The 24,232-nt window shown below is 46.9% G+C and overlaps 2 protein-coding genes across 3 annotated transcripts; one reads left to right on the forward strand and one right to left on the reverse strand.

Moving 5' to 3' along the window:
• The first annotated feature begins 1,018 nt into the window (after window positions 1-1,018).
• Window positions 1,019-14,790, forward strand: LOC117844655 (uncharacterized). Of its 2 annotated transcripts, XM_072292003.1 has the most exons (9): window positions 4,652-4,795; window positions 4,927-5,093; window positions 5,379-6,769; window positions 12,932-12,981; window positions 13,431-13,494; window positions 13,579-13,752; window positions 13,825-14,214; window positions 14,293-14,508; window positions 14,599-14,790. In XM_072292003.1, the coding sequence occupies exons 3-9, from the start codon at window positions 5,534-5,536 to the stop codon at window positions 14,668-14,670; spliced, it is 2,202 nt and encodes a 733-aa protein (XP_072148104.1). In that variant the 5' UTR covers window positions 4,652-4,795; window positions 4,927-5,093; window positions 5,379-5,533; the 3' UTR covers window positions 14,671-14,790. The 2 variants fall into 2 exon arrangements, with proteins under 2 accessions (XP_072148103.1, XP_072148104.1); XM_072292002.1 differs by lacking the exons at window positions 4,652-4,795; window positions 4,927-5,093 and adding an exon at window positions 1,019-1,551.
• Window positions 14,791-17,337: 2,547 nt separating this feature from the next.
• On the reverse strand, window positions 17,338-21,121 carry LOC117842733 (cysteine-rich receptor-like protein kinase 15). Its single transcript, XM_034723236.2, has 7 exons — window positions 20,184-21,121; window positions 19,391-19,492; window positions 19,097-19,269; window positions 18,718-18,928; window positions 18,393-18,630; window positions 18,146-18,296; window positions 17,338-17,747 (listed from the first exon to the last, which is right to left on the reverse strand). Exons 1-7 carry the CDS (start codon window positions 21,079-21,081, stop codon window positions 17,445-17,447), a joined length of 2,076 nt encoding a protein of 691 aa, XP_034579127.1. The 5' UTR covers window positions 21,082-21,121; the 3' UTR covers window positions 17,338-17,444.
• Window positions 21,122-24,232: the final 3,111 nt, after the last annotated feature.

Consider the following 24,232-nt stretch of genomic DNA (forward strand, 5'->3'; position numbering starts at 1 on the left):
GAGAAAAATACCTAGAAAATTCCGAAAAATCTGAGATAAATCTCAGAGATGGATTGGGATGCAAGGAATCCAAATAAAATACTTGGAGCTCGTGAAAAGGATTTTAGAACCTTCCAAAAATTGGATTTAGCTCTAGGAAAAGGAGAATAAATTCCAGAAAAAGATGAAAAATCCTCACAAGGGTCTGGGCAACGTCTAAATGTATTTTCAAACTTTTGCACTCAAGAAACACCAAGATGCAGGGACATGAATGCACAGACATAGAACAACATTATTTAATTTAATAAAAGCAAACAATTATTTTTCCTATACTAAATTTCCTGTAAAGAAAAATAAATGTTGGGAAAATTTTAAAATTATGAGAAAATTATTGTTTATTTATTCTTTTTATTCACATCCTGAAATTCGGAAATTTCAGGGTGTGACAGAATATCTGTTGCATGGTTTGATTGGGCCTCACTACTCATCACAAGTTATAATTATATAGTAAACAATAATGGTCTTGCCATCTGTTTGCAAGTTACAAGTGATTGTTACCTGAATAAATTATGAAATTAGCATAAAGATTTTCGTGGTGTAAAATGAATCGCTTGTCAACGGTTTTACCCCCAGACAAACTAAGTCTTCAGACTTTACATCGTGTTCAATATACTTTACATTCAACATAGATTTGTTCTTGGTCCATAATTTAGATCTCAGTTGGGCATTTGGCTTGAGGGTGAAATGCACTTTTGCTCATCTGCGAAGGGACTACTTGGATGCCCATTTTGGTTCAAGATTCTGAGAAGCAACTCATCATATCTCGTTCCAAAGCACGAAATCTTCAGGAGGTGTATCCATGTTTAGACGTGTGCATCTATTTTTTTGGTTCAAAAGACCAAAGGGATTGTCAGCAGATTTGTGCACAAGTCAAGAAGATGTTAAGTGTGATTATTCGGTTGTACGATGATGCATTGATGAGTTACAACATCGACTCTCAAGAGTTAGAGTTTGTCAGCAACATGTATTGCCTCCCTGCAGAGGACAAAACAGAGACAGGCCGAAGCTGCCATTTCCCACAGAATGCGCTGCGCATGGCAATCTTTTCAGCTGCCGTGCCCTCGCGCGTTCATGTCTCATTGGTTTGGTCGGTTGGCTTCTTCTTCACCGCCGGTGATGTGGGCCCAAGCTTTGTTTTTGTAGACCTCACCTGCTCAACGTTGGACGGAGATTTTCTCCGCCTCGTCCGGGAGCCAGCGAGGAATCCGGAGACTCCAAAGCAGGGAGAGGAATTTCAAAATCCACACGTACAGGCTTGGGAAAAGCAAGGAAGGATCCAGAGAGGGATCGGGAGGACGAGCAGGCATCGCCGGCGGGCGTAGCAGCCAGGCCTACTGCGCTCCGCTCGGACTCTCCACTCCAAGGCGAGGAGCAGAATCCGACGACTTCGGAGGAGCGCGATTTCTGCTGCTCGGGTTCGATTTGGTGCCCTCGCCGGCAAAAGCTTCGATTTCATGGCTCCCGACGGCCGGCGGCCGATTTCCAATGTCAATCTTCACCTTGACGCTTCAGGTATTCATCCACACTACGAAAAATCTTCACCCTTTCACGTTCTGATTTTCCTTGTGAAATTTACTCCACCAAGTTTCACTGAGATGGGATACGGTAGTTGAAAAGAATCTAAATGCAGTTCAGATGTCAAAATGTGATGGTGGCTGCTGAAAAATATCTGCGTACTAGTGCATTGAAGCTACTTGTTCTCCTGTCACTTACATAGTTCAGAACAAATATCTGTGTACCAATGCCGGCTATCGATTTCCGATGTTAATCTTCATCAATTATTTATCCAAATACTCTGAAAATTCCAATTATATTCAACTCCAACCTGAAGCATAGCTCTGCCTTTCCTTGTGTAATTTACACCTCCTCTAGTTATTTTTCAGCCAATCTATTTCATCGAAAGCACCAAAATGCAGTTCAGAGCTTCAGATGCCATAAACGCTCTCTGGTGAGTGGTGACTGCTTGATCCTTTTTTCCTAGTGTTGTTGCCAAGAACCACGGTACATGGGAAAATTGAGGCAATAGCTTGGAAATCTCAAAATGCCTCACAACTATTGCACTAGAGTTACTTGTCTTGCTGTCAGATATACATAGTTCAGAATAAATACCTGCTTCACATCAGTTAGCCTTAGTTGCCAAGCATACATGTTCAGAGACCCATAGTTAATGCTATAACAACTGAAACAAAACGGTTACTTAAAAAAAAAAGGTACATAAGGCATATGAATGCATGATAACCTTATCTCAATACAGAGAACACAGAAAAACTAGAGTAAAGAACAAAGGAAAGAAACTGAACAGAAAATGCATATTTATGTACGTTGTACGCTGCACGGTAGAAATCTACAATGCCAACATTTTAGAGAAACAAGATAAAGTGCTGTATGCTGAAAATTAGCTTGAGATCTTCCTCTTCTCACCCTGCCTTTTCCTGGTAACCTTACAATCACGCTCAAGAATTTGGCAGCTATATATGTACTTGTGATATGGAGGCAAGTGAGATTCCCAAACTAGGATGTCGATTTTTTCATGAGGTCTAACACTCCCGGTCCCATCAAGAATGTCATGCAAAGTTATTTTGGGAGCCTCTTCATTCACAAGCGCTATGCGGTCATGGTTGTGAACTACACAATATTGACTAGAATCAACTACTCTCTGAAGAAATATATGATCCCTGTTCATCCTACAATCACTTAGGCTTTTCCTGAATCCAGGTTCATTTTGCCTCCTGTTGTCCTTGAAGCATGCAAGAATCCTGTTCCAGTTCTGTGCATTAACACTAGATTTTAGACCCATAGCTGTTTTGTTTAAATATATGAAAGGTCCAGCAAATGCCTTATATACGTCTTGATCAAAGTACTCATCAAAAATCGCCATAGCTGTGGATGCTAACCTCGGTTGCTCTTCAGGGTCTGCGCTTCCAAACACAAGTGCCTTAAAGAAGTACCAATATGCCTCCCGAGACAAAAAAATTCAAGTTTAGAGCTTGTGTTGTTCCAAAATTTATGATATTCTCTGACCGATGTGTCACTATAACTTTACTACCCCTTGGAATTGTACTTTGTGAAGCAGAGCGCAACCTTCTCCATGCGCCCTCATCAATATTCCCAACTAATTCAATAATAACTAAAAAGACCTCTTTATCTGAGTCACCACGTTTATGTTTGATTCTACTTCCATCCCTTATTTTCAACTGCTTTTCTTCTCTGAAATCATCATCGCTTAAGAAGATGACATGAGAAAAGTGATTACGCACCCTTTCATATGCTCAACAAGTGTAGTCTTCCCAACTTTTTCTGGACCAACAATTGGTAGGACGCCAAATTTGCAATGAACAGGAGGTTCTTCATTCAGTAAGAAGTTGATAACCCGTTGCATTTCCATTTGGCGACCAAACATGCACTTCTCCACAAACAAATACGTGTTGTATGGCTGCCGAAACATAGGAGGGTAGTTCCTCAGGAAAATTAAAAGCTCACTCATACCAGCAATGGTGATCTCTAGACTTTCAAGCATTTATTCTAGGTTGTCTGTGCTATAGTTGCTACCAGCAGAGCATTTAGCAGGACTGAATTTAAATAGGGATAAGGAGCGACTCATGCCATGGCCTTTTTTGCCCTTCTCTTCTTCAGGGGCATGACATCTGAAGGTATCGAGCATGTAGTAGCCTTTGTACACCACTTTTCTCAAGATATTGAGTTGCTGAAGCATTGCTTGGTTTGTGATGCACCTCCCCTCTGCCTCCTCGACAGTGAGACGAACCCGCAGCAGCATCCATTGCAGTCTTTGCATGCCTTCCTCCTTAGATGTTGCTGGCTTCAAGTACTTATCAATCAATTGGGAGAGGGATCTTGTGGCAAGTTCACCTATGATTGCAGAGATGGCTGCATCCGTTGGGCCAAACTATGGCTGCAATACGGTGTAGCGGATTCATGAGAGCTTATGGGATTTATAGTGCAGATTGGGGTAATGTAGCATTTGGTAATACGATTTTTGTGGTTAAGGCGGAGTCTGGACATTAGATGCTACCAGAAGAGGGGTGTGGCGTAAACCATTTCAACAGGGACAAAGAGTCAAAAACTGACAAGCCCGATGGACTTGTGTTTTGCTAGCATGCATGCTCTGTCTTGCTGTTACTGCTAGTGCCCATCACTTTCATGGCCAAGGGAAATCCAAAATTCATATGAAGTGCCTTATCTTTACCCTTAGTGGAAGCATAGAAGGGAATGTTCAGGGTAGCTTTTGAAATAGACGGTCACTAACGATAATGGGAGTTTTATTTTCAATTAATGAGCTGCCGCATAAGCAAAACTGATAATATGGGCATCAATTTAATGCAGAAACATACTCCTATGAAACAATATCATGAAACCACGTTTCATTCAGCAATATTCTCTGCTTATGTGGAAAAATAAATCTGAAACACCCCATGGGATTGGTCTAAGCAAAGACTAGATAGTCAATAGCTGTACCTTTCTCAATAGCTGTACCTTTCTCAATTAACCAAGCAAAGACTAGTCAATAGCAAAGACTATGACAATTAGTTTGACTGTTTTCATGGTTAAACAAGTAACCTCTCTCTGCCTCTGCTGGAACAGGGGCTATTGTTCTTAATATGTTTCCTGCTCATACAGAAACATTAATCCTGTGCCATTCCACAGCTCACTGTCTATTCTTTCCTCCACCTGCTCTGTTATCTTCCTGAGGAGACAGGAGAGTCGCCAAATGGAGATGCACCTTTCTGCAGCTCTCCAGGTATTCATCACTTTTCTCTGCCTCCTCAAGGATGAGATGAACCTGCAGCAGCATTCATTATAGAATTCATCTCCTTTTAAGGTGGTGCACAATCTTCATTTTTCTTTGACGAACCTTCCCGACCCACACAGCTGGAAAAGCTATTACCTGGCAGGTGACTTGGACTACTGGAGTGGACTGACTTGACCAAGTAACCTCTGGGAAGGCGAAAAGAACCCAAAAGACGAGTCATCGCCTGACTATTACAGTCCATTCAACAGCTATGGTGATGGCTCCGGCTCTGGGTCCGTAAGCAAAGGTTTGACAGTAAAGATCTCTGTACCTTTCTCAGCTGGTAGTGCTACTCAATCACTGACAGGCAGGAAATTTCAAAGATGAAACATCGATCTCGTGCATGGACTATTGTATTGGACCAACCTTTATGTCTCTCTCACTTGTTCTTACATGCTTGATGTCCTCAGAGTCTTAAGCCAGAGGCATCTCATGCTATTTATCCAAAGCTCCTTTTATAAGTTATCTCTTCCGCCGGCTGGGTTATCTTCCTGAGGAGAGAATTCCCTAATGGAGAGTTTTCTTTCTGCAGTCCTGGGTGAACTAGCCTCTAGATCCATCAATTTCTTCATCAGCAAAAGCTCCAAGCCAAGGGTGCTGGACGTGGAGGGCAGCCTGCAAAGGGCTCTCCTCCGGGCGCAGGTTATCATCGATGAGGCCACAGGACGCCACATCGCGAACCAAGCTATGCTCCAGCAGCTGGACATGCTGAGAAATGCCATGTACCAAGGCTGTTACAAACTTGACGCCTTCAGATACCAACACCACGATGAGAAGTATGCCGAAGATCAGGTTGTGAGTCATTCTTTCTTTGTCTCCAAAGTAAATTCTATGAAAGGGATATGTTCTTCAAAGAGAAAGACACAGATTTTAGAACAACTGGAAGATGCCCTTGACAATTTGAGCACTATGATCATTGATATGAAAGAGCTGGTTCTGTTCTTGACGAGCTACCCTCACCTGTACCGCCAGCCTTATAGCATGCACCTACTGCTGGGCAAGTGCATGTTTGGCCGCCAGATGGAAGCATACCTTGTTCTCAACTTCCTATTGCACACACAACCTAATGGTGCTGAAGAATTGGAGGTCCTGCCGGTTGTTGGCCCCAGCAAAGTTGGCAAGAGTACCCTTGTCGCACATGTTTGCAATGATGAAAGAGTCCGTGACCATTTTTCAGAAATCATGTTCTTGAGCAACCATGATTTCAAATATGAGAAGTTAACCTATTTGAGGGAAGGATGTGTGAAGAAACATCAGAATTCCACACCGAGCAAATATGGGAGAATGCTCGTTGTTGTTGAGGTGACTGGAGATTTCAATGAAGATGAGTGGAAGAGGTTGTATGCTAGTTCCAAGCAGTGCATGGCAAGTGGTAGCAAAATCATAATAACAAGCCGGTCTGACAAGATCACAAAGCTTGGAACGACGAGGGCAATGACACTGAAATATTTATCCGAGGAAGCATACTGGTACTTCTTCAAAACCCTTGTGTTTGGAAGCACTGATCCCACGATGCACCCGAAGATGGCATATGTGGCCATGGAGATAGCCAGGATGTTGAATCGATCTCTCAATGCTGCAACAACCATTGCCTGTTTGCTGAGGGACAAATTTGACATCCACTTTTGGTGCAAGGTTTTGACCTTTTTGAGAGGGCTCATCAAATGGCACGTCTCCAGTTTTGGTGAGCATCCAGGTGATGCTCTGCGCCAATATAAACCTGCACATCTTTGGAGTATGGTTAGAACTTCTGAAGAGATAGTGGTTCATCATCAGTACAATTGCTCTTCACAAGAGGAGGTCCCAAAGATATCATTGGCGAGTGTGATGTATGGAAACGTTAAGCCTCCTTCTGGGAAGTTTGAAGCCCTAGTATGGAGGTCCCCAATACCGCCCTGCTACAACTACATGTATACTTGTGAGGTTCGTGATCTGAAAACTACAGCTGTTAAGAGGAAGCGTTCTTAATTCTGTCATTTTGAAGATTATATTTATATATGTACATTTTTCAACTGGCAAACAGTACTACTACTAGCTTCTTGCTGTGTGTGAGTTACAAGTGTTCGTTACCAGAATAATGGATGATATTATAATTAAGATACGATTTTCATGGTTCGAAATGAATTGCTTGTCAATGGTCTTACCCCAGATGGACGGGTCTTCAGACACTTGCATCTTTTTTTAATATACTATGCACTCAATATATGATCTGTTTTTGTCCGTAATTACTAATAATATTGTGGCTTAATTAGAGCACAGACAGATACTAGGCTCGAGTAAAGTTGCTCTTCCATTTCAACCTGAATTTCCGTATCCATTGCGCTCAGCCCAACCCCCCACATACAAGCAATTCATCATATCTCATTTCAAAGTGCAAAAATTTGGTTCAAAAAGATCAAATGGATGCTCACCAAATTCATCCTCCAGGTATTCATCCATACTTTAAGCTCTAGTTTCCCCTGGATCTGAACTCCAATCCGAAGCATGACCCTGCCTTCTGTTGCATTTTGCTCTGTCATCAGTTCTTTTTACCCCATCTAATTTCACCACTTTTGTGATATGATAGTAGAATGTAAAGTCAAAACATTTTAGATGGCATAATGTGCTAGCGACTTCTTTGATACTGTTGGAGCAAGGGATATTCTTAAATCCTAATGCTCAGGTAATGCTTGCAGAGGACTATTGTTTTGGAATAATATTTAAAATTTTACTGTTAGCGGTATCAGCTAAAACGAGACAGCTATTTCCTTTCTTCTGAATTTTGGTGCAAAATCTGGGCTATACACAACTTGTGTTTGATCAGTTAGCCAAAAAGTGCATCAGGAGCACTACTTTCATAAACAGAGTACAGTCTTCTAACTTCTAAGTGTAATCTCATCAACATTCCCATTTACTTCAACAATAACCATGTATCTGCTGGCTTACGCCCTGCAAGAACAGGGTGCTCACTGAACATTTTTTTCCCTCCAGCTATTCATCCATACTTAAGGGTCTGTTTGGTAGAGCTCCATCTGATTTGGATTCTCTATGGGAGTTGATTCTCTAAGAGAAGTGATTATGTGGCTGAAAGTGATTCTCTAGCATAAACTCTTAAAACTAGGACGGAGAATCTCTTCACAGAATCAGGAGAAGCTATTTTTTTTTCAGCTCCCAGCCTCTTAGTTCATTTCAGAGAATCACTCCACGAAATTAACAAAGAATCACTTCTCTTTGAAAAACTGTTTGGTAGAGTTTCTACTATAATTAGGAGAGAATCACCTCTGGGAGATCTGCCAAACGCACCCTAGCTCTAAGCTCTAGTTTCCCCAGGATATGAACTCCAATCTGAACCATGACTCTGGACTTCTGATGCAAGTAGCTCCGTCATCAATTCTTTTTAGTCCATCTAATTTCACCACTTTTGTGATATGATAGTAGAAAGTAAAGTCAAAATATTTTAGATGGCATAATAATGTGATGGTGACTTCTTTGATACTGTTGGAGCATGGCATGGGATATTCTTAAATATTGTTTGCAGAGAAATATTGTTTTGGATAATATTTAAAATTTTACTGTTAGCAGTATCAGCTAAAACGGGACAGCTATTTCCTTTCTTCTGATTTTTTGGTGCAAAATCTGGGCTATACTGCTATAGACTAACTTGTGTTTGGTCAATTAGCCAAAAAGTGCATCAGGCCAGCAATGGTTATTATAGTTCTTAGCTGATACAAAAAAACACACATAATTTCTGGGTGTCATGCAGTACTGCAGAGCAGAGGAACCATTAATTTCCACACCATGACTTCCTTTTTTTTTAATGTTCTAAGTTCAATCTGCATATCAATTTGTGAGCAGAGCCTCACGATCATGATCAGCGACTTGCATATTCTTGCAGCTACTGCAGTATGCCTTTTTTTTTGGGTGATGCCTGCTCCCCTATTTCTCCTTGATGATGACATAGACGGATGGACCATGCAACCACCCATCCGGTTCAAGTATCTGGCCATGCTGAAAAGATATGGATGGAGACCAAGGTTTTAAATCTCCGGCTATGGCGAAGCTATAGCTATTTGAGGCTGATCAAGCTATTTGTGTTTATGTACAACTTAGCGGCTAGAGCCCGCTATAGCCTCATTTAGCTCCGCTGTAGCTGTTTTAGAGGTTATCCGCTAAATACCTTTAGCTGGAGATTTAAAACCTTGATGGAGGCATGGAGTGACAGTCCCCATTGATTGCAGATATGGTTACCCCATTTTGGGCTGGTGTTGGAGAAATTCAAAGAGTTACCGCTTTGTTAGAATTTTCAGTGAAGCACGGAGAAGCACTTGGATTTTGTTACTGATGACCTGTGGAGGAAAAAGAATTTTGTTACTGATGACCTGTGGAGGAAAAAGAAGATAAGCTCGTTAAGAGAGCAATGCTGCCGTGGGTTCTTGTTAGGATCAGAGCAAGGTCACATCTCCCTGATGACTCGCAGCGAAGTTAAGTCTCTGACAGCGAAGGAAATCTACAGGTGGCCCCGAGACGGTGATGGCCGAAGCTGCCATTTTTGACGGTGCGTGTCACAGTCAAGAATCACTTCAGGAAAAATGTTCATCAAGTGTAGTTTTTCCAACATTTCCTGGACCACAATTGGTAGTGAGGACGCCAAAATAGCTTGGACAGAGCAACTGCACTAGGGTTGAGAGAGTATGGATAAGTTACCTGGAGGTGGAAACTGGCAGCATATATTTGCATGAAGACCCCCTGGTTCGGATGTGGCTCATGTCACCGGCGGCGGCCACAGCCGCCGTCCGCCCTGGTCGGAAGCCGCAACTCCGTCACCAGCGGCGGCCACAGCAGCCCGGGTTGAGCCCATAAAACTGCGTGTAGTTTCACGTTTTATGCTGTATAAATCGATCCATATAGCATCAAATCAGTCCATTATCTCATTGTAAAATGAATTTGCCTTGATCCAGCCCGGGTCCGGCTGCAGTTATGGCTCCGCCCTGACCATCACCCATCGCCCTGCTGAGAGCCTGAGACCACAGCCCCAACCAGTCAGTCGTAGCCGTCGTCGACTACGAGTCGATGACTAGCTTGGACTTGTTCATGCCATCGTGTGAATTTTCCCCTCTTTTTATTTCTGTGAGCTAAACAAGCCCAGCAACCTAGCTAGTAGCTCCTAGCCTCTAACTGCGCCGTTCAATTGTCCTGCTGGTCAAATCAATACCCAGCAGCCAAACATGGAGGCAGTTGTCTCGGCGATCATCGGCGACCTCGCCGGTAGATCCATCTCTTTCCTTGTCGACACATACCTCAACCTGACGGCACCAACGACCGGCGACGACGACGAGAGGCTGCACAGGCTGCAGCAGCTGCTGCGTCGTGCCCACGTCATCGCCGGGGAGGCGGAGCGGCGGCGTGTCACGAACCACTCCATGCTGCTGCAGCTGAACACCATGAGAGAGGAGAAGTACAGAGGGCACCACGCGCTGGATCACATGCTGGCCGGCCGCCGAGCCCGCAGCAGGGACGACGACGGCGACCAGGATGACCAGCGACGGCACGCCGACGACGACGACGGTCCGGTGAGCCATCATCATCCCTTCGCCATGTCTCAGTTCAATCCTGCCAAGCGTGCCCGCCTGGTGATCCGTAGCAGGGATGGTCATCGTCAGAGCGAGAAACGGATGCAGCAAGCTCTGAAGCGCCTAGAAACCATAATCACTGACGTGAAAGATGAGTTCGTCGTGTTCTTGACCGCTTGTCCTCCCTTGGGGCGCCAGCCATACAGCTCCTACATGATCATCGACAAGTGCATGTTCGGTCGCCAAATGGAGATGGAACGTGTCGTCACCTTCCTACTACACACTACGGGAAACCTTGAATTTGCCGAGTGTAATTACTTCGCCGAGTGTATTATTTCGGGCACTCGGCGAAGGACCAGTTTGCCGAGTGCAATACCAAAAATACTCGGCAAACATAATACACTCGGCGAAGGACCGGTTTGCCGAGTGCCACCACAAAAACACTCGGCAAACACCCACGAGGCACTCGGCAAAGATGGACACTCGGCAAACTGACGAGCACGTGACTTCCCCGTGCCGCCGCCGTCGCGACTGTGTGACGGGCGTTAGGCTTTGCCGAGTGTCTACGGGGGGCACTCGGCAAAGCCACTAGTTTGCCGAGTGTCGTGATGGCACACTCGGCAAAGTGGCGAGTATGCCGAGTGCTAGGGGGAACACTCGGCATACTATAGGGTTTGCCGAGTGTCTTTTGACACACTCGGCAAAAGTAATTTTTTTCCCCTCCTCCACCCTCCAAACGTTTTACACTCCACATGTATGGCATTTGGCACTGCATGGTAGATGGTGGACTATTTTTTGACCTGTTTGCTATATTTAATCAATTAATTTCATTTAGAGTAATTTTTTGATTTAAGTCAAATTTGAACTGCAGGTGGTTGGAATAATGGAATAATATGAGTGGAAAAATCATATTCATGTTAGTGAGTCCAAAATGAGGTCTCACCCAGAAAATGAAAAGAAATTTCGAACATTTTGCTAAGGAAACACGACTACGAACGTGTGGCCAAATGATTGTTTAATTCTCAAAAATACAAACGAAGTTTGAAAATCATGAGATTTTGCAAGATGCTATGATTTCATATGCAGAGGCTGTGGTAAAAAATTGACAAGGTTTCGCACAAGTTTTGACATATGATGTTTAGAATTCGAAGCATCTCCCGAGAGGATTCGTAGAAGTTGAAAGGATCCGGTAAGATTTTGAGACGAATCGATACATGTATTTCTCATTGAGTCCAATTTTTTTTATAGGCTATAGAGAACATAGATTGGTTCATGTCAAATTTTGGGAATTTTTCAGATCCGTTTGATAATTTTTATTCATTAATTGCACGTATATGAATTTAATAGATATAAATTTAATATGAGCTATAAATCCATGAAATGATGGAACAATATTACTTAAAAAATGAAATACGCAATGTTTAGTGAATTTGACTAGGTTTTTGCAAACTTTACAATCTTTTAATTAATAAAACTAGTTTGACATGAAATAATAGTACTCATTTGCTGAGTGTCAAGGTATGGCACTCGGCAAAGAGCCGATTTGCCGAGTGTCAAACTTGGGACACTCGGCAAACATCGCCGCGGTCCACCTGCCAGTCGCACTCTGAAATCCGAAAAAAAAATTGAAAAAAAATGTTTGCCGAGTGCTTGTGATCAAGCACTCGGCAAAGCCTTTGCCGAGTGCTAGATCACAAGCACTCGGCAAACATCGACGCGGTCCACCTGCCAGACGCACTGCAAAATTCGAATAAAAAAATTAAAAAAAAATGTTTGCCGAGTGCTCCTGATCTAGCACTCGGCAAAGGCTTTGCCGAGTGCTACATCATAAGCACTCGGCAAAGTGGCCCTATCCACACTTAACGCACCGCGCGCCTGACGCCTGGCCACACGCACGCCAACAGCCACGCACGCACACGGCCGCGCCCGCAGCCGCCCGGCCCCCCGCGCCCGCGCCGCCGCCGCCGCCGCCGCCCGGCCCCCCGCGCCCGCGCCGCCCGGCCGCGCCGCCGCCGCTGCCCGCCCGCGCCGGGATAAGGCGCCGGCCGCCGGCCCCCCGGCCTCCCCTGCGCCGCCGCCGGCTCCCCGGCCTCCCCTGCGCCCCCGGCCGGCCTCCCCTGCGCCCCCGGCCGGCCTCCCGCGCCGGCCCCCCGCGGCCGCCCCCGTCCGGCCGCCGCACCGTCCGGTAAGTTGAAAATGTTGAAAATATTAGAGAATGCATGGAATTAGAAATTAGAAATTAAATGTTGAAAATATTAGAGAGGTGGTAGGATGTGGTAGCATTTATTTTAGAAATTAGAGGCATGGATTTAGAAAGTTCGAGAAGAAGGAAGAGTAGAAATTAGAAAATGTTGAAAAGAATAGAGGTGTGGTTGGTTGTGGTTGTGGTTGTTGGCCATCGTGCCAACTCTTTGGTGAGATTGTGGTTGTCGGCTATCGTGCCGTTTATTATGTTGCAGGTTTTGGAAACCTCCCCGTGCAGGGGAGTTGCTGCCAAAATTTTGACTTAAACAATGCTTTGTTTCTTTTGTTGCAGGAGAGGCTTACAAGGACCGTCCTCGACTCGTCACTTTGCAGGATAGCAAGGTGAGGCATGCTACACCTCTCTTTCCGTATAATGTTCGTATATCACGTAACCTAGTTAGGCGTCTCCCGTTCGAAAGAGATACGGTTGGAAATATGCAGATCTTTGCATATCTATAATCGTATCTGTTTTGAATTGTCCACGTTTTTTGGACAGCCCGAGGATGTGTAGGTGGGTTTAGTATCCATGGTCTACTCCGACCCGAGATAAAATTTCGGCAGCACCTCCCTGTTGTTCTCCAGATACACAATCTCCTATCAAGGACGTGTATTTGGAGAACAGCGGGGAGGTGCTGCAGAAATTTTATCTCGGGTCGGAGTAGACCATGGATACTAAACCCACCTACACATCCTCGGGTGGGATTAGGACCTATCTTTACCTAGTAGACAATATAGGACATGCATTACGAGGCGCGCATCCAGGCCATCATCGAATTCAACGCTCAATATAGACATATGAAGGTTAGAAAAGAGGAGGCAAGAACAATGAACATGACTAAGGACCAATTCATGAGGGTAAGTAAAGAACGTTGATGCTTACTATTTCTGATTAATTAGGCTTATTTTCTTGTTTCATATGTCACACGCTTGATGATGTAGGTGCCTCCGTGGTGGTGTCGTGCGCATATGCCGTGCTGGGAGAGGATGGTCGACGTGTGGTTGGAGCCCGGGTGGTTGGAGAACCACCTTGCTTGCCGGCAGCGGCGTTTGCAGATGCCGACTGCACCACACCATCAAGGCAGCCTAAGCCTTGATGAATATAGAGAAAAATGGGTACGCAACTTCAATTCTTTATTGTAACGTTCAGTGCTACGTAATTTTTAATGATTTTGTATTTTGCCGCAGTCGGCGTCACATGATGGCCGACCTTGCTCCCAGCTCAAGGCATGGGTCCTCTCCAAAAAGGGCAAGGCGACGGCCGATATAGATTTCAACCCAGACGACCCATCCGAGGCGTACAGCCACCCTAGCATACACAGCCGCGTCAGCGAGTATACAAAGATGGCTAGGGAGGTTCACGGGCCAGACTTCGATCCGAGCTCCGAGGACATTGATGGAGAAATCGTGATGAGGGTGGGAGGAGGCAAGAAGCATGGCCGATATTGGATTGGCGACGGCGTCATCGACACGGCCTCTACTCCCACTCTCTCCCAGATCCGAGCTAGGAGCACGGACTCGAGCCTGGCGGTACGGCCACGACCCACCGCTGCACAGTTCCAGATGGAGGCTCTACAGGTTCTTTCTCTTCCATTCATCGTTCGTTTGTTGTTATACTTTAGCTTTGCATTATAACATTGCAATGAAATATTGTAGGCCCAGGTGGAAGAATCAAGGAAGGCACAAGAGGAGATTAAGGCGCAGATGGAGGCGCAGATGGAGGAAATGCGGCGGAGGATGGAGGAGGAAAACCGGATTAGGATGGAGCAGATGTTCCAGTACATGCAGAACTTTGCTTCGAGCATGGGACAGTCTTTGCCTCCGCCACCGCCGATGATGTTCCCTCCGTCTCAGCCACCCACGACTACTCCTGTGTGTCACTTGACACATTGTGCTTAAGATTCAATAGTTTAAATTTGACAACTTTAGATGTCACCTCAGAATGTCCTATCCTATGTGCAGAATCAATCGGCGGCTTCGAATAATGAAGATCAAGATTTGTCGCAGTGGTCTCCTTGGCCTCCACGGAAGTAGACTTGGTTGTGAACAATGTGGAAACTAAATTGTGAGAAGAACTTGGATTTATGGATTATTTCGTGCTTATGTTGAACTATGCCTGTGGTGTTTATGAATTATGCCTGTGGTTGTGAATTATCCATGTGGTTGTTTATTACAAATGCCTATGTGTATTGTGAATTGAGAGGGGTCCGTTATACGTGGCAAAATGTTGAAAGGGGGGGGGGTTCTGGTCACTTTGCCGAGTGTAACACTCAGCAAAGAGGGGCCTTTGCCGAGTGTTTTGGCCTTAACACTCGGCGAAGGGGCATTTCCCAGGTGTCCGAAGGCTTGTTTGCCGAGTGCTAGGGACAAGGCACTCGGCAAACAAGGGGTCTTTGCCGAGTGCCAGGCGGGAGGCACTCGGCAAAGGCCCTAATTCCCGGCCACGCGGGCAGGGGTCTTTGCCGAGTGCCCCCCTAACACTCGGCAAAGGGACCGTGTTTGCCGAGTGCCAGGCGCGTGACACTCGGCAAACTCCCGGTCTTTGCCGAGTGTTGGCACTCGGCAAAGACCCGGTGTTTGCTGAGTGCCTCCCGTCTGGCACTCGGCAAACCCGCCGTTACCCCGACGCCATCAGCGCGCATTTCACCGAGTACATTTTTTCGCCGAGTGTTTTTTGGCTGTCGGCAAAATGTTTGCCGAGTGTTCGAGTTTTGACACTCGGCAAACTAGTCTTTGCCGACACAAAATTTGCCGTGTGCTCTTTGCCGAGTGTTACACTCGGCAAAGCCTTTGCCGAGTGTTTTTAGGCCTTTGCCGAGTGCCCCGGGCACTCGGCAAAGCTTCTGTTTCCCGTAGTGACACGACGACGAAGAAGAAGATGATGATGATGATGGTGGTGGTGCTTCGAAGCTAGGTATCCTGCCCATTGTAGGCCCCAGAAAAGCCGGAAAGAACACCCTTGTCGAGCATGCTTGCAACGACGAGAGGGTGCGAGATCACTTCTCGCAGATAGTATCTTTCACCCTTGGCGACCTTGTAGATGAAAACACACTGACCCTTAGAAGAGGCCGAGTGATCAGGCATCGGCGCTGCCCCTCAGATGAAGGCAGGGTATTGGTCATTGTTGAACTGGATGGAGATAGGAATTCAAGAGGTATGGATTGTACTATCATGGAGGATTTGTTCAGAAGACTGCGATCCATCAGCAGAACTCGCGTCCCGTGTGTAAGTAAAATCATAGTCACAAGCCGATCCGACAAGATTGCGAGTCTCGGAACAACGGAACCTCTTAGGTTAGATCATGTAGCTAAAGAAGCTTATTGGTACTTCTTTAAGGTGTGTGCATTTGGAAGCACAGACGCCTCAGAGCACCCGGAACTGGTATCAATAGCCATGGACATGGCAGTGGAGATGGATAGGTGTTTCGGGCTCCTGGACGTATTTGCTGGACGCTTGAGATCAAATTTCAATGCTCGTTTTTGGAGGTTGATGCTGGCGGTTGTAAGAGAATTCAAGAAGAAGAATCTCCTCATGAACGATGCATGCCATAGTGATCAAAACCGGGAGGTGACCGAGCCGGCATCATTTAACCCCAAAAGAACCCATGATCAGTTTGTGTGTCATGGCGACTATGAACTAACAGGCTTTGTGGACGGAGAAGTTCCAATGATATCATTGCACGATCTCATTTTTGAAGGCACCAGGCCACGAGGAAATCCCGCACACCACCTTACTACAGCCACGCGTACAGCTTCGAGATACTGAGGCCACAGTGTATGGCCATCACTCAGCAGGAAGAAGACAGCAGTTAAGAATATTGTCAGCTGAGCCGATGATAATTTTTTGTGTGTGTTTAGATATGTTCAGTCATCTGTTGAAGTGTATACTTGACATTTCTGAAGGGCAGAGCCTATTGTAATTGTGTGATGCAAGGTACTATGATCCCAGACTCATATCTTTTTGTGGTTACTTAATCAAGTCTGTCCTTTCCAGTAGTCCAAGTCACCTAACCGTGTCATAAGCTTAGTCAAAGAGAAACGAAGACCGGCACGCACCACAAAGGAAGTCTAGAGATCAACAGTTCTGGTATTAATGAGCTTGTAATTTCCTCATCTGGAACTACCCTCCAGCCATACACATAGAAACGAAATTGAGGTCAATTTCCACTCAGAGTTGTACCCCCCACCTCTCGTAGAAGGCCTATCTGTCATGACAAAATGCACCCAGATGTGACGACGAGGGGAGACCGATTTCGTCAACACCCAGATGTGATCGTCAAACACTACTTACGCTTTTCACTTAATGAAATGCACATGCTAGTCATCCTTTCTCCATTGCAGTCCCTTCCTGTAAGGAGTGCGGTCCTTTCTTTTATCAACAAATGCTCGAAAGTTGAAACCTGGCACGCGTGTTTCCTACTATTGCATCTTTCAAAGTTAAGCTGTAGTAGTTTCTAGTCTAGCGCTTAGTCACCAGCTATTTTCTAGCTGCTCTGTATTAGGTCGGTAAAAGCTCCTTATGTAATGCTCAAACTCTTATGCGTGTGTCCGATTGGCCAAGGGCGACAGCCAACTAAAACAACCAAGAGAAAAGGAAACGGAGGAACTTGAGGCGTTAGAGCATAGCTTGGTTTGTGATGTGTACGTTAGAGCAGGGTCCAGCAGAGCCTGAGTGTGGCGAATGAAAATGGCCAAAGGATCCTGAAACATGCAGCGTCTCTAGCATATTTACTCTCTCAGTTTAAGTTTTCTAGAAGAAACAAATGCCATACATGAATTGTCACATGATCTGGAGCAAAAAATAGAAAGCTATCTGCCGTCTAGAGCAGACATTGTGATATCATTAACACTAGATGGCATAACAGCTGTTGGCGCCTCTGCATTTCTCATCCTTACATGGAAATATGCAGGGTGCTTAGGCTCAGGCAAGGCCATAGTCTCGCTGCTTAGCATCGCTACGACATCTGACATGGTGGGTCGCTCAGCCGCATTCTCTTGCACGCACAATAGTGCGATGTTAATGCATCTCATGATCGATGATGTGTGGCACGCAACAACTAGTGATGCATCCACGAGTTGAAGCCACAATCCGTCTTTCCATAACTGCCATGCCTGCAATGAAAGAGCAATTATCTCACAGCACAACAAGGTTAATTGGTTTCGCATGCAGTTGGCTGCACGCTTCAACCTCTGGCCAAGTGGGTTGTGGATTTTCCTATTCAGGAGCAACTTTTGTAGATGAACGGAGGGGAAGAGCAACCGCGCGCCTTTGAGTTCTGTACAAGAACAGCTTTATTCCTGAGTGTAATTTCGATTCATTTCTCCCCGAGTGTTCTTGGCAAACAAGATAAAGTCCTAATTTCGTTAAGGAAGTTAATTCGGTTTCTAGAGGATTAGTAGTTCTGCAGTGACTACATTATCTTTTGCCCAACCACCACATTTAGTCACCTATCTCGATCATATTTATTAGTTCACTTGTACTATTTCAACAATGAAATTGGAAGACTTACATGACCAATAAGGTTGATGAACTCCCCATTTCGATGGAAACTTGATGTTCTTTCTCCACTGATGATCTCAAGAGTTAGCACGCCAAAGCTGAATACATCAGATTTGATTGAGAAAAGTCCCTCTGATGCGTACTCAGGAGCCATGTAACCACTGGAAAAAAGTGTATAACAAATATAGATGTAAAGGTTCCATATTTGGCAGCTTCTCAACACAGTTTGGATGGATTAATTTGTAAGAAAATCTTACTAAGTGCCAACAATCCTTCTTGTGTTGCCTTCTATATCATCTGTGCTAAATGTCTTTGCAAGCCCAAAATCTGAAATTTTTGGGTTCATTTCACGGTCCAAGAGAATGTTGCTTGTTTTAAGATCTCTATGAACCACTCGTAACCGAGAGTGCTTGTGCAAATACAAAAGTCCTTGAGCTATCCCCTCTACTATCGCTAGGCGTTTTCCCCAATCTATTAAAGCACTTCTTGTTTTGTCTGCAGATTGGTCAAGCATAGATATATTACAAAGATACCAACAGTTAGAGTTAATCATTTGTGCTATAAAGTTTCGAGAAGTAATACCAAAAATGAAGAAGTCCAAGCTTTTATTGGGCAAATATTCATAGACTAGTATTCTCTCCTCTCCCTGGTAGCAGCAACCCAAGAGCCTGACCAGATTTGTGTGCTGCAGCTTGGCTATGAGTTGAATTTCATTTCTGAACTCTGTGAAACCTTGCCTTGAATGCGAAGCAAGTCTCTTAACTGCTACTTCCAACCCATCAGGAAACTGGCCCTAGAGAAAGGGTTCAAAAGAAATTTGAGCAGTGGTGCTATTTTGCAGTAATAATTACTGTGTTTTGGCACTTAGTATAACCTGATCAAGATAGTGAATAGAAGTACAATTACTTGCCTAATATGTAAGACTACTTGTCAACATGGCTTGATGATTTCTCCATCTTACCTTGTATACATGACCGAAGCCTCCTCGCCCAAGTTTATTTTCTTCTGCAAAATTACCTGTAGCCTCTAGTATTTGCGAGAAATCATATATCTTGAGTTCTGAACCCCTTCCTTCTAGTCCCCAAATCAGTGCTTCATCTCTATGCAAATTCATCTTAGCCTTGTCCGCTCGAACTTTAGTAAAATTCAGAGTTTACGCGATCCTTTCAGTCAATTAACATTATACGCTCATACACATAGCATCTGAACAAAAAGAAAAGGAAACTCAACAGATTTTCCTATTTAGGTAGCTGACCTTTTATGTGCCTTCTCATGAATCTGAAGGAAATGATGACGCAGATAAACAACGCAAGTAGTGGAGAAACCAAAGCAATGACCAAAACTTTGGCCGTGGGCTCTATCAAGCATGTTGCATAAATACAACAGTTAGTTACAAAGTCTGACACATATGGGCAACACAATTACGCAAAACTATGGTTGTTTATGCTAAAGTGTAAGTGAATTGCCCATTTTTTGGCTTAAGCATTTAGGTCAACCGTAACTATATGTAGCGTGCATGCACCTTAATAATTTTATACTTCATAGAAATAAGTCAAGATAACCCCCTGAGCTACTGAAGGTTGGATACTTGAACCCCTAACCTTCAAAACCAGATGTTCTACCCCGTTGAACTATCAGAAACTGTTGAATGTCCATGTCCACGGAATATCCCTTTGAACAAGTATGATGAGCACCTTCTGAGGCAGAATATTTTCCACAAATTTAAAGGAAGAGCCGAAGAGAGCAAGCTGGAATGAATATTCCACCTACGTTGACGTTCCATGCTGATTCAATGAATAGTTCCCTGGGGTAAAATAATCATTTTTATAGGTGAAATAATGGGTTAAGCATCCAGCTAGCCTTCAAAGTTTTGGAGGTTATGTGTGTAGTGTAGACTTATTCCTATTCCACGATAACTGCAAATAAGCCGATGGAAACATATATAGTGGAAGAAATGTAATTCTGAATAAATTGATTAATAATGTTATCCTAACAGAATTGATTCATGAGACGCTCGGAAGAGAGGCTGTGCTTGATGTTTTGCTTACTCTTGCGTTGACGATGCGTGGGCGGCAAAACAATCGGCGTCGGCGGGAGCGGGGCTGGCTCCGGTGTCGGCGATGGTGGCGGCGTGGCGGGATTCAGTGTCCCGTCGCCGTTGATCCACGTGAAATGGCTGTAGAACTGATACTCCTCGTACCTCAGATTACACCGCAATCCAAGAACCCGTCCCGCCCGTCTGCCGATGTTCGCCATCGCCAGGTCACTGAAATTCTGGAGGCAGTAATGGCAGAGATCATCTGTCAAGTCCGGCGCGCACTGCGCGTAGGCGAAGAGCGGCATGATGGTGTTGCTGCCATCGATGTCCCCCAGTCGGCCGGTTGCCGCGTAGCGATTCGCCGTCGTCGTGGAGCTGAAGAGCTGCCGCACCGTGCCGTTGAGCAGCTTGTTTACCTGCTGGGCGATGAATGCATTGGAGCTGTAGCCGTCCCAACCGGTCAACGTGGCTTCCGTGGGCATGACCGGACGATCCACCGCTACGGCCAAACCATGGGAACGGTTGGAGTAGTCCAGGCCAAGGAAGTCCTGGTCGGAGAAGCGGAGGAGGCACGTGTCGTAGAAGACGGTCGCGTCCTTGGTGAGCGCGCACCGCCGCCGCGCGCCCTGGAACGCGTCGGCGACGCAGGTGCGGCAGGCGGAGGCGTTCAGGTCACCCCGGCAGAGCACGAGGCCGTGGACTGCGTCCGGGGCGGCGCCGGCAGAGCCCTTGGCGAATAGGCCGGTGGAGGAGGCATTCGACGGGAGCGCGGCGGACAGGAGGTCTAGGTTGGCCTGGTAGGTGCTGCCGGCCGCGTACTTGCCGGTAGTGCCGCAGACCTCCCACGGCTGTGCGGCGACCGTTGCCGCCGAGGTGACAATGAGCAGGACCATGCCGATCATGGACATGTGGTTGCCTATCGTAGGCGGCTTAGATAGGCTTGGAGAATTATCTTTCAGCTCTTTCATCCCGCTTCTGCATGCCCCTCACCTCACGGCACGGCACATGCAGCATCGACCATTGACTGACCGGACCCACTGGCGCTGGCCGGTCGACCACCGTGACTTGGGACGGCGCGCAGCCTGTGGCTCCGGGCGATCCACGGCGCGTTAGGCGAACCGGCCGGTTGACCGCCAGCGCCAACGACTACTGCACGAACCAAATTCATGTTTTTTTAAACAAACCGCACGAACATAATGCGTGTTTAATTGATATAGCTGAAAAATACAAAGACTATAGTCATGAAGGCTATAGTTAGGAAAAAGAAAAGAAAACAAAACAAAAAAGTTGTCCACTTAGATTGGGACGTCAACGCGGCTAACCGCACAACTCAAACTGTCACACCCGACCGGTTGGATTGAGACGTCAACACGGCCTCTCCACTCCACTCACCGCGGCAGCAGAACCAGAGTCTTTATCACGGCACCCACCAAACATTTGCGGCACCCACCAACATTCACCATCATATATTTGCCGAAACCTCTATGTGTGGTCCTGCGTCGACAGGGAACCTGAAGGAAGCAGACCGCACCACACCGAGAAGGCCACCGCCATGCAGGACCCTTCGCTGAAGTACCGCTGCAGACACCACACTCCACCTGACAAAGTGATACCATTGAATCCAGACCTCTCGTAGGCTGCCTCATAGTCGCCACCACGATAACACAATGCGCGGGGGTCTCGCCACATCCGCCGTTGGACTCTACCTCGCTCTCGTCGCCTCGAAGAAAACACCTCACATGGGGGTCTCGCCACGCCCGCTCCAGTACTCCATGTCACGGATCCGTTTCTTTTGTCGCCGTCAGGGTGGTGAGCAATGTTGCCCCGTTTCCCCAGATCTCCAACAAACAGCCGAGCCGCTGCCATAGGTTGGCCTCTTCTCATTGCTTCACCCGCGCGCATAGCCTCCGCCGCCACGTCAGCGAGCCAAATCTGCCGCTTGCGCCGTCTTCCGATGATGTACCACACCGGATCGCCTAGGCAAGCTTAGGAACTTGCCGCGGTCCGCTGCAAGCCTAGTCGTCCCATGGTGCCGTTGCCGCAAGCGTTGTCCTCCGACGCAGTCCCACACCGCACTGACTGTTGCCAAGCAACGTCAGCCACCACGGTCCGCTACAAGTAGCCAAATCCGACAACCATGCGACAACCCCTGACCGCCACCATATCTGCGATTGCCACCATGTGAGCTTGGCAACCCCTTCCAGCTGCCACACGACAGGATTGCCGCCACCAGCTATTGCCGCCCATGACCAATGGATCCGCGATGCCAAGCCGAGTTGGGTCTCTAGAGACGCAACCTCCAAGAAGGGCACCATGCCAATGGCGCCACTGTCGCTCGTCCAGGACCTAGACAAGGTTTTCACACAAAGGAACCCCGTGTAGCAAGGTTGTAGCTCCAACATGACGCCTCCAATGGGGGAAATGATGCCCTAGGGCACTACCGTCATCTCCTAGCACGAAGGCCGGCGAGAGCTTTCACCTGGAGCATCCCAATCCCTCGCTGCACACTCACAGCTCAACATTCCCAGACCACAGTCACGGCAGCTCAGCCAGATGGTGCCGCCGCCGCGCCTTCACACACCACGCCACCGGACCTCCACCTCCGCGCCGCCGTCATTCACGTCGATGCCTCCGCCGCGCCACTATTCTCCACGGGTTGCCGCCAACCGCCGCACCTCTCCCCGTCTCCTCCTCTGGCGCCTCCTCCGCATCTCCTCCTCTGGCGGCCCCTTTGCGTCTTCTTCACCATTGGGCCACTGCTACCGCGCGCGGTTTCTTTGCCCCATGCGCCGCCTTCCGCTGCCTCTGCCTCGTGCTCTTCACTAGGTCCCGCTTCTGACTTGCCTTCCTCTCTGACCCGGCCAGTGCCTACTCCGCGCCGCTCTCTTCCTACGGCAGTGCGCTCTGCTGCACGCACATCACCAGCCTGACGGCCTGCTTGCAGCGCAGCTCGTGGTGGGTGCCTCCTCCCTTATCCTCTTCGTCGCCGCTGGCTTCCGCCTGTGATCGCACAGGCCACGCACGCCATCCTCTCCGCCTGCTCCCTTCCTACCACGGTGCGTTGTGCCGGGCGCACGTCGCTGGCCCGACCGTGTCACCTTGACCACCGCCGTCCCACCCGGACTGCCGCCGCACCTCACCGCCACCAATATGACAATCACCTTGCTGGGATGTGTCAGGGGTGGCGGATCCGCCCACGGTAGGGCCGGATCCAGGCTACTGCCGCCCCGACGTGCCGCCCGGCCGAGGATATTTGCGCCATCCCGTCCCGGTGTAGAAGCCCTGTACGACCAGTGCCCTGCTGCTGCCATCCTCCAGAGTCGGACAGACTTCTGGCGGCGGCGAGGTGGGAGGAGAGCCGGTTGGGGGGAGGGGGGGTTGGTGGCGGCGGCTGGGGTGCCGCCCTCCAGGGGAGCGACGTGGGGGCACGGGTGACTTTCCTTGGACTTTGTATTGGACTTTAAACAAATGCATGTTACTATAACTGAAAAAAAACAGTGCCCAATCTGAATATAGGCAATCACAAATGATTAAACAATGCCGTTCCAGTAAAATGCCTTGACAAAATGACTAGCAGAGAGCTAAACAAGAACAGAAACAATCCTCAGGCGGCTAGCTGGAGTTTAACCAACAAGCAATTCATGATATCTCATAGCCTCGACATCTATCATGCATTATTCTGCTAATGCTAGACACCTGACAAGGTCGTAGCAGGCGAGGGTAGCTTGTCAGAAACCTAACTAATGAGGTAACTGCATGCTCAGCATTCGCGCTATCTCCATGGCCAGCTGCACAAGCTTTGGGTACATCTCGGGATCCATGCCTGTGACTAAGATTTTACTATATTGCTTGGCATGTGCTGTTTAGAAGCAGAATACAACCTATTCCTTTCATCTTCATTAAAATCCCCTGCTACCTCAACAACAAGTAGCAATCTATATCCTCCTTGCTCGAGTTTGATAAGCGATTTTGATATTTCATTGCACATCTTTTTTTCTGAAAAAAGTGAGCACATCATGCTCGCGCAAGAACTTGATTTATTATGAAAAATGATCACGG

This window comes from Setaria viridis, chromosome 2 (genome assembly GCF_005286985.2).
Source record: "Setaria viridis chromosome 2, Setaria_viridis_v4.0, whole genome shotgun sequence".
NCBI classification, from domain to species: domain Eukaryota; kingdom Viridiplantae; phylum Streptophyta; class Magnoliopsida; order Poales; family Poaceae; genus Setaria; species Setaria viridis.